Here is a 10,989-nt window from a genome sequence, read left to right as displayed (position 1 = left end):
TTTTTTAATGTTGAGTTGTATAAGTTCTTTATAAATTTTGGATATTAACCCCTTATCAGATGTATCATTGGCGAATACGTTCTCCCATTTAGTGGGCTGTCTTTTCATATTTTGATGGTTTCATTTAGTTTGATGAAGTCCCATTGTTTATTTTTTTCTTTTGTTTCTCTTGCGGGAGGAGATACATCAGAAAAAATATTGCTGAGAAATGTGTGAGATTTTACTTTGGATCTATACTTAGAAAGTCATTTTTTACTTTGAGATTATAAAAAAGAGTCTTCTATATTTCCATCTAGTTCTTTTATGTAATTATTATGTTTGTCTTTGGGCCATCTAGAATTTATATTAGTTTAAGGTACAAAGTAAATATTTAAAATTATTTTTTTCCATATAGCTCTCTAGTTGTTTTGATACCTATTCTGTAATTATTATCTCCTGTGTTGAAGAACCAAGTAGAGAAAACGTTAATTAGCATAGTGCCTGGAACTTAAAAACTAAATGTTGAGAATGTTGGTTATTGTGGTGGTGGTAGTTTTTCAGTTTTAAGGGGAAAAGGTTTGGGATGAGATTCCTATAAAGATGGTAGATGTAAGTGCGTTTATAGCTTGTGGAGACATAGCCAGAATAGTGTAAAAATATAGGAGAGAAGGAATGCAAGTTTTGTAAGGAAAAAGGTGAACTCCAGAGAGTGGACTAGAGGTTAGCCTTAACTGGAAAAAAGAAGGACCAGACTGGAAAAAAAGAAGGTGAGGATGACTGAAGTAGGTATAGAATACTATAGATGTGAAGGTGAAAATTGTTAGACTTTAAGAAAAAAGTAATTAAAGGCACTTAAATATGAAGGTAGATGTATTGTAAAATACTTGAGGAGAGTGAGAGATTTTGTACGTTCACTTTCTCTTCCTTCTCCCTTCTCTTACAGGTCACCCTTGCAATTATGGATATTTAAAAGAATCAGACAGTGTGGAGGGGGAGTCCCCCTCCTCACTCCCCCTTGGTGCTTGACTCCAGGAATAATATATAAACTGTGGAAACTTACTTTTAAAAAAACGAACTTGTATTTAATATAAATTTTATAGCGCTATTTATAATTTTTTGATTAAGTGCCAAAACCAATTGTACAAAGATTCATAGTTTTATATTGTTACCATTAGGATTTAAATTATAATCCTAAGCAGGCCATTTATTCTCTATAAATTTTTCTGAGTAGCACCTTTGTGCCCTGTTTTTCACTTTAAAAAATTAGTTTTATCTAAAGAAATAGCAGTATAAAAACAATTAGGATGAATTCCATCCCTGACTGCACATTAAAGTGTCGATCCCTGAAGCATGCTTTGGATGTCCTTTCTGTGGTAACCAAAGGGAGTGAAAACCAGATTAAGGCCTTTCTCTCCAGTCATTGTTATAATGCTGCGACTATCAAGGATGACTTTGGCAGAAATGCCCTCCACCTTGTTTCCTCCTGTGGGAAGAAAGGAGTATTAGAATGGCTTATTGAGAAAGGAGTGGATCTATTGGTGAAAGACAAGGAGTCAGGATGGACAGCGTTGCACAGAAGCATCTTTTATGGACATATTGACTGTGTTTGGTCTCTGTTGAAGGTAAGTATATTTTTGTTTATTTAAAACTATTATGTTTTTCTTGAAAGAAGGAGAGTAGAATACATCCCTATTCTATCCCATTAGAAATTATTTAGTTTCAAGATATTCTTTTTAATCCTAACTTTTTTGGTAATATATGGGCAGCAGTAGCCAGATAGCCATATTAAAGTAATTCAACTTAGCTCATAAGCAGTTTGGAAATATTAATAAATCAGGCACTTCTGCTGAAACAGTTCATGTCATCTTGGACTCTTATTCCAGCCACAGCCATGGTGACCAATTGTGCACAGGCTTCTAGCAGCTTTGTGTAGGTATAATCTGCGTTTCGTTTCTGGCATGTATTGCATGCCTCTGATTTTATGCCCCAGGGCTTTGCAAATGCATGACCAGGTAAAAGTTTGGGTGAGTTAAAATCCCTGTAAGAGCAGCTCTCCATTAATGAAGAATGGGAACCTGGAACCAGTGGTAAATACCTCCTTCCTCCTTTTGTCCCTTGATCGGACAATTATTCTGTGGTATATTTTATAAGGTCCTGGTAGGATCATGCACTAGCCTCCTAACAGTGGCCTATTCGGTAACACATCCTTGTATTGTTTTTTGATCTTCTTTCCTTGATTTACTCTCCTGGTCTCGGTACTGCTTTCTAGGATGTCTTCCCAAGGAAATTACCTGTGTGCCAGTCTAGCTTATGCTTTGTTTTGGGGAAGACAGTAAAAACAAACAGATAGACATTTCCAGTAGCGTCACTAGTGGAATAGATGTATCTAAAGTACATTTGCTCCTTGTAGGGGATTAGCATGAAATGCTCAGACTTATAAACCTGGTATATACTTAGATGCTTTTTATTATGCTAATGGATTTATTTACTGTTTCGGGACTCTTTAACGAGTTGTTTTTTAATACTTACCAGAAGGTGTGTTTTTATTGATTTTAGAAAGGCGGGGGGGCTGGTGATAAAGAGAGAAACATCGATGTGAGAAAGAAACATTGATTGGTGGCCTCCTATATGCGTCCTGACCAGGAATTGAACCTGCCACTTTTTGGTGCAGGAGATGAAGCTCCAGCCAATTGAGCCACGCTGGCCAGGGCAAGAGTTGATTTTTGAAGAAATGGGATAGGGTACACACTGGTCGTCTGCTACTTTTAGAATTTAAGATAAGCATGTTAAAGTTTCAGAGCCCACCATTTCTAAAGCCAAAAAAAATGTCCCTAGTCCTTTATGTAGGTTGGGTACTTAGGCTAACGCAGTATATGTAGTCTTACTAGTGTTCAGTTGGTATAAGTAAAGTTTAGAACAAATTGACAAAACTTTCAAAATAAACTCTCCAGGCATCTAAGTTTCTGGGATCCCATTTGTCATTCATAGCTTGCAACACACTGTCCTAGAATCTATCTGCCATACTCTGAAAAAGGCCAAGCTTAGGTCTTCCCATATGGATTTATTGTGTCTAATTTTTTTGAAAGCAGTAAGCAACATATACTTTTAAATTTGTTATGATCTTGGATCACTTCTGATTTTTGTTTTACTTATTTTCTCACTAACTTGAATGTTTTTTGTTCATTGACAGTCCTTGTGAAATCAGGTATAATAACCATCTGGAACATAATAAAGTTCCAGATGGTTATAATTGATTTTAGTTTATAGAATCCATTGTTACGAGGTAATAGGGGATTTCTCTTTCTTGAGTAACCCAAAACTAAGCATGCCAACATGTCACAGAGTTTAAAAACTTCATAATTCACCTCAGCCTATAACTATCCAGACAAACTGTGTGTGTGGACAGGCAGTGATGACTCACACCAGTTAAAATAGAGGTGAGTATTAGTAATTGCTTAATGCAGCGGTTCTCAACCTGTGGGTTGAGACCCCTTTGGTGGTCAAACGACCTTTTCATAGGGGTCGCCGAAGACCATCCTGCATATCAAATATTTACATTACGATTCATAACAGTAGCAACATTACAGTTTTGAAGTAGCAATGAAAATAATTTGATGGTTGGGTCACAACATGAGGAACTGTATTTAAAGGGTCAGAAGGTTGAGAATCACTGGTTTAATGTCTTATAAAAATACCAGAAAATATTAGAAGTTATTTAATTTTTTTTAAATATATATTTTTAGTGATCAGAGAGAAAGGGAAAGGGAGATGAAAACAATGATGAGGAAAAATCATTGATTTGTTGTCTCCTGCACACCCCCTACCAGGGATCAAGCCCACAACCTGTGTATGTGCCCTGACTGGGAATCGAACTGTGACCTCCTAATTAATAGGTTGACACTCAACCACTGAGTCACACAGGCCGGGCAGAAGTTATTTTTGAAAAGGAGTACATTTTATATTTTATTTATTTGTTTAAAACATATTTTTATTGATGTCAGAGAAGAAGGGAGAGGGAGATAGAAATAAATATCAATGAGATAAATTGATTGGCTGCCTCCTGCACAGCCCCTACTGGGGATTGAGCCTGAAAACCGTGCTTATGCCCTAACAAGGAATCAAACCCTGACTTCCTGGTTCATAGGTCAATGATCAACCACTGAGCCACACCAGCTGGGCATACATTTTACATTTAAGAAACTAATGAAATAACAGTAATATGATTTGAACATAGCTCTCTATCACCTCTTACCCTCATTATGATTTAAAAGACAGAAAGTGTGGTGATAGGAAAAGAGTGTTCTATTTCATGTTTGAATTTTAATTGTAGAGATATAAAACTATATAGATTACTTTAAATTCACCCTTAAACACACACACATGAAACCAAAATTAAACAATGCTACAAAAAATTTAAGGAAAAACATGAAAACACATCACAAAAATAGAAATACAACGTTATAAATGTCTCAATGTCAATAATAGATACAATAGAATTCCAGGCAAAAAGATATGGAACATAGTTGACCACGTTATGTTTATGTACATAAAATCCTATAAATATTTTTCTGCCATTGCCTTGATATCTTTTTTTTTTTTTAAATTCTCACCCGAGGATATTTTTCCCATTGACTTTTAGAGAGAATAGAAGGGATGGGGGGAGACAGAGGGAAACATCGATGTGAGGAAGACATACTGATTGGTTGCCTCCCACTTACGCCCCACTGGGCCAGAGATGAGCCAGCAACGGAGGTAAGTGCCTTTGACCTGCATTGAACCTGGGACCCTTCAGTCTATGGGCTAACACTCTAACCAGCAAGCCACATTGGCCAGGGCTCATTTTGATTTGAAATGTTACTTATTTCTTCATATTTTCTGTCGTTCCTTAGTCCACCAAGAATTGGATATTTGATTTCTCTTAGTTCTCTGTGTGAGAAAAATAATGTGTTTGGTCGTAGGAGATCTGTGTTATTCAATGTTTATTTTTTAAATGTTTTTATGAGCTTAATCTGTATTTTTGATAAATAAGAATAAAATTAATGATTATAGGTAAATGGTTAAAAATACATGCATACAAATATTTATATATATGTATATATACACACACACACACACATATTTTTACTTTTCTCTCTCTCTCTCTCTCTCTTTTTAGCATGGTGTTAGTCTGTATACCCAAGATAAAGAAGGCTTATCAGCTTTGGATCTTATAATGAAGGATAGACCAAATCATGTAGTATTCAAAAATACTGGTAAGAAAATTCCACACATATATATTCCATTAAGGTGCAGCTTAGAAAATTTTAATGACATTTTATTCTTGTTAAATATCTGAGGAAATTTGTGCTATATCTCTGCAAAGAACTTCTACTTTGGTAAATGTGGATTGATAATTTTGGTTCTCCAGAACACTTCTATTTTGCATTTTTCAATTTTAATCTATTTTATGTCTATACAAGTAAAAACAGCCTACAAGAGGGAAGGCATTTAGAATTTTAGCTACTGTAAAGTCATTAGTGTGCATCTAGAAAATAGCATCAACATTTAAGGTAGAGGGAAAAAGGAAATGATTCTTCCACCTACACATTCTTCTAATTCTACTTATCCCTCCAATTTGCCCTTTGAGCTCTGGAAGTAGAAATTGGCTGAAAAAGAGAAGAGATTTAAATGGGGCACTCTATAATTTTCATTTAACTAGTGATCAAGCTAAGAAAGGACTCATTCTTCATTTTCTACCTTGGATACTATATTACAAAGGAATTATATGAGCCTTCCAAAATAAAAATGAAGATTCATATCATAAAGTTAGCTATGATTAAGTTTTATCCTACTTTAATGGGTACCTTAATCAATACAGACAGTCCTCAGGTTACGTCGGACTCGAGGTACGTCGTTTTGTGGTTATGTCGCCATCTCCCATTTATTTATTAAAAAATAAAGTTCCGTCATTTTGACGTATGAACATATGTGCTTTATGTTTTTTGTTATTTATTTACCACAAGTAAACGTCGGGAATTGTTACCTTTCTTTTATTTTTTTTTTACTGTTTCACTTCATTACTGCTGTGTATGTGCTCCATGTGATGGGTTCCCCCTTACGGCGAAAAAATCACATTATGTCGTGCCGTAGGAATGGATCTCCGATGTAACTCGAGGACCTACTGTAGTTTTATTTACATCAATAAGGAGCAAGCTATTGAAAGTTAATATTTTTAGCCTGGCTGGGCATATGGCTCAGTGGCTAAGCATTAACTTATGAACCAGGAGGTCATGATTTATTTGATCAGGGCACAAGTCCTGGTTGCAAGCTAGATCCCTAGTGGGGGGCGTGTAGGAGGCAGCCAATCTGATTCTCTCTCATTGATGTTTCTCCCCCTCTTTCACCCTTCCCCTCTGAAATTAATAAAAATATATTTTAAAAAGTTAATATTTCTGTAGGAACAGTAATTAATATCACATTTGCATTATTTAGTACCTTTATATATATGTATGTTAATAACATTTTATGTTTTAAGTATTATTTTCATGGAGACTAAGTGCTTATGGCAGGTGCTGTTTTACTCATTTGGCAGTTAAACTTTAAACTTTAGTTAAACTTTAGGAACAAAAAACAAATATTAGATTGCTTACATTGAGGCAGGCCTATGCTGATTTGGATTTTCTGATTTCTATTCTTAGAATTATAATATATATTAGTAGATTCATAATTTAAAAGAGAATGTTGGCACCATCTTTTTAAATGTGGTTAAATTTCTGTAGAGTCATGTGAGAGGTAAAATGATTAGTAGAATATATCTATAATTTAACTACACTAATATTTGTTTTAAAATATAAAAGTATCCAATTAATTTTTATTTTAGATCCTACAGATGTCTACACTTGGGGAGATAATACAAATTTCACCCTGGGTCATGGAAGCCAGAATAGCAAACATCATCCAGAGTTGGTGGATCTGTTCTCCAGGAGCGGGGTTTATATTAAACAGGTATTTTGAAGTACAATCTAAGTACTTTTAGAATTAAAAAGTACTTTGTATTTGATAGCTCATCTTTTCATTTAACTTAACTTTGTTGAAGGCATGATAATCTATTTGAATGAAGGAATCAATCAACAAATTTACTAATTTATTTTAGATTTTGTTAGCCTTAATCATATCTATACTGTGTAAAATAGTGTAAAACTGAGATCTTTTTCGAGCACTGTTAGAAATTCAAAGGCACTATACAGATATTAATTTAATTTTAAAAAAGTAGAGCTTCTGTTGATTTTGTAGCTTTTGTTTCTGTGTAACATAAAATTAGAATTTTTTAAATTGTTTCTCAAGTGAATTCATTGTTGAAGCTCAGTATTACTAGTTTTAGATAAGTGAACCTGAGTTCTTAAATATAAGTAATTATAAAATTAATTGATAGAATTGTAAAGATTTTATCTTGAGTCTTTTATCATTATGCTGGATGTTATCTTCCACTTCTATGGATTTTACTACTGTTAACATATTCATCTTTCTCTTACCACTTTGTGTGTGTGTTTATATCTCTCTCCCTTTCTCTCTCTAAAGTCAATTAAAAAATATAAATGCAAATAATTTTTAAAAAATAAGAAAAAAGGATTATTAAGTGGTATTAACATAAAATAAGTATGCTGCACATGAGATGCATTGAAAATATCAGTGTGGCCTGGGGGTTAGGTATGTAAGTACATGCATATTTGAAACTTCTATTGGTTTCTAGTTATTGCCTTCTGCTGATGCAGTTCAACCATTTCAGTACTCTGGTCTTCTGGTAAGAATGTGTTAATATGTAAGTGTGCTATTAAAGATAATATTAGACAAAATTAGAGAAAACTGTCTATCTCACATTTCCCATGTATAGCTGATGTTTTAAAAAATACTTTTACCTTAAAACATTTCCATAATTTAATAACATATATCACTATTTGATGATCTTTATGCTTCATATTGCACTCTGCTCAGTTCTTGCTGTTTGGGAAACAACTGGCTACTACTTTTTGTAGTTGAAGACTTAAGATTTGCATTTTCCTTTGTTTAGTCTCTTCTATGGGTAACCCCTGCTAATTTCTTCTTTGTTCTTTTTTTTATATGTCTGTTTTTAGACATAGTTTTAAAATAAAATGTATATTTGTAATTTTTATTACAGAAAACTTGAAACATTTACAAAGTAGAGAGAATACTCTGAATACCAATGTACCCATCATCCAGCTTAAACAGTTAGCAATAATCTATTATTAATTTTAAATAAAATTAAGGATGTTTTATTTGGAGAATTTTAATAATATCCTCTTGTCGTCCCACAGGTGGTGCTTTGTAAATTTCACTCAGTGTTTCTGTCTCAGAAGGGGCAGGTCTATACCTGTGGTCATGGTCCTGGAGGACGTTTAGGCCATGGAGATGAACAGACATGCTTGGTAATTGATATATTTAGGTAACTTTAGTAAAATTTTGATAAACTGAAAGCTCACATTAACCAAAAAAATTTTTTAGCCAAATACCAGTATAAGGAGAAAGTAATGTACCAATTAGTAATAGATTTTTTAAAAATATATTTTTATTGATTTCAGAGAGGAAGGTAGAGGGAGAGAGATAGAAATATCAAGGATGAGAGAGAATATTGATCAGCTGTCTCCTGCACGTTCCCCGTTGGGAATTGAGCCTGCAACCCAGGCATGTGCCCTGAACAGGAATTGAACCTGTTTCATAGGTTGACACTCAACCACTGAGCCACACTGGCCAAGCCCCAATTGGTAATAGATTTTTAATAATCAATGATTTTTCTAGTATATCATGTTCAAATTAGATATAATGCAAAATTGTGAAGCATCAAGGAAAAATTTTATTTTTATAGCAAATATTGGGAAGGGACTACTGGTATATTTACCGTCGATTAAAGGGTACTTTAAAAAGGAGAGCAAGCCCTAGCCATTTTGGCTCAGTGGATAGAGCGACGGCCTGAGGCCTGAAAGGCCTCAGGTTCGATTCTGGTCAAGGGCACATGCCTGGGTTTCGGGTTCGATCCCCAGTGGGGGTGGGGGGACATGCAAGAGGCAGCTGATCAATGATTCTTATCATTAATGTTTCTATCTTTCCATCTCCCTTCCTCTCTGAAATTAATAAAAATATATTTTTTAAAAAAGGAGAGAGAGCGATTATAGTTTCCTCCCCCCCCCCCCCCATAGATTTTTAGAGACAGGGGAAGGGGGAGAGACAGAGAGAAACATCAGTGTGAGAGATATACATCAATAGGTTGCCTCCCCCATGCACCATAACTGGGGCCGGGGATCGAGCCTGCAACCTCAGTATGTGCCCTTCACTGGAATTGAAACCTTTAGTCTGCAGGCTGACATTCCAACTACTGAGCCAAAACGGCTAGGGTGTAGCTTCCTTTTTGGGGGGGAGTTTATTATATAGTTTATTCTGTTAAGGAATTGTCATAAAGCCTTAACAGCCCTGTGAGTTATAGGCATTATTCTCATTTTATAAACAATGACAATAGTAATAATAGCAATCATTTATTGGTTGCTTATTCTGTGCCAGAGACTGTAGTGTTATATACTTAACAACTTATCTACTTCTAACACCAATCCAGTTATCATCTAAAATACTATTATGGCCCAGTTGGGATGGTTGAACGTGACCTATGAACCAGAAGGTCATAGTTCAATTCCCAGTCAGGACACATGCTCAGGTTTCGGAGTAATCCCCAGTGGGGGAAGTGCAGGAGGCAGCCAATCAATGATTCTCTCTCATCATTGATGTTTCTATCTCTCTCTCCTTTCCTCTCTTAAGTCAATAAAAATTAATAAAATAAAATGCTATTACAATTTTGTGTTCAGGTGAAGAAAATGAACTGAGAAGTTAAGAGATTTGATTTTCAAATAGCTAGCAAATGTCTCATAGAAGGGATGCATTGTTTCCTGTATTTTTTACTTTTTCAATATACCAATGAGTTCTTTGGCTGAAGAGCTCCCTTTATACCAAACAAATTTGTACTTGGTGTATAGTAAGGGCTCAAAAATTATTTGTTGTGGTAAATTATTTTGTTAAAGTGTCTTACTAGGGGTTTTGTGTTTTACTAATAATTCCTTGCTGAATTGTAGAATTTATCATGATAGAGCAATGTACCAGTCATGTCATTTTACTAGACATAGTATTATCAGATTCTCTTTGTATATCTATATAAATGCTTATTAAACTAAAGTTAATTTTATTTTGTAGGTCCCTAGGCTTGTGGAAGGGCTGAGTGGTCATAATTGTTCCCAAGTGGCAGCTGCTGAGGATCATACTATTGTATTAACTGAAGATGGATGTATTTATACATTTGGTCGCAATACTTTTCGTCAATTAGGAATTATTCCTCCACTTTCCAGTTGTAATGTACCCAGACAGGTAAACAACTCTTTTTTTAAACAATAAGGTGGCTATTTGCTATAAAACCTGTATGGACAAAAGGATGGAAGGTATTGACAGAGCAACTTACTTTACTTACACTAAGTGGCCAGATTATTATGATCACCTGACATTTGTAGGCAAATTAGCTATAATTTTTGCGTTGAAGTTGCTAGAGGACCAGACCATTATAAATAGGGAAGCAGGTTGTTTACCACGACAGTAGAAGTGATTTTTTTCTGAAGATATGGGTAAACAATGCGATTTAACAACCTTTGAACATGGGATATATTTGAACATGAGTGGCCGTCAGGGCCAGCCTGACAGAGTTAAGCCGGGCTGAGGCAGGGAGGTGGGAATTGAGAAAAGAAAGAAAGACAGGAAAGTGGGGTCGGGAAGACCCCAGTTCTCTGGATGAACTGAAGCGAGTTTATTAGCTATACAATACTATTTATACATAACATACTGAAGAGGAGGTCTGTCAAGAGGAATGTATTCTTTGTTCCTCTTAATCTCTAAGGGAGAGACACAGCAGAAGGACAAGTTCTCAGTACAGCATATCTCAGTAAATAGTTACAGACTTCTTGGTAAGCTATGACAGGCTGTTCT

The 10,989-nt window shown here is 35.0% G+C and overlaps 1 protein-coding gene across 8 annotated transcripts in view; it reads left to right on the top strand.

Annotated features, from left to right (window-relative positions):
* The first annotated feature begins 922 nt into the window (after window positions 1-922).
* The window catches only part of IBTK (inhibitor of Bruton tyrosine kinase), a 72,504-nt gene continuing 62,437 nt past the window's right edge, over window positions 923-10,989 (top strand). For 6 of the 8 annotated variants that reach the window (XM_015570294.1, XM_015570291.1, XM_006773450.2 and 3 more), the window contains exons 1-5: window positions 923-1,601; window positions 5,135-5,231; window positions 6,839-6,963; window positions 8,292-8,402; window positions 10,210-10,380. In XM_015570294.1, coding sequence (XP_015425780.1) covers window positions 1,284-1,601; window positions 5,135-5,231; window positions 6,839-6,963; window positions 8,292-8,402; window positions 10,210-10,380 — 822 coding nt within the window. In that variant the 5' untranslated portion in view covers window positions 923-1,283. Of the gene's footprint in view, window positions 1,602-3,187; window positions 3,417-5,134; window positions 5,232-6,838; window positions 6,964-8,291; window positions 8,420-10,209; window positions 10,381-10,989 lie in introns of those variants that run through there. The other 2 variants (XM_015570295.1, XM_015570292.1) reach the window with 2 other exon arrangements.

The sequence above is a fragment of the Myotis davidii genome, unplaced genomic scaffold (assembly GCF_000327345.1).
Source record: "Myotis davidii unplaced genomic scaffold, ASM32734v1 scaffold185, whole genome shotgun sequence".
NCBI classification, from domain to species: Eukaryota; Metazoa; Chordata; class Mammalia; order Chiroptera; family Vespertilionidae; genus Myotis; species Myotis davidii.
The sequence above is the reverse complement of the archived record's forward strand: the minus strand, read 5'-3'. Positions and strand labels throughout refer to the sequence as shown.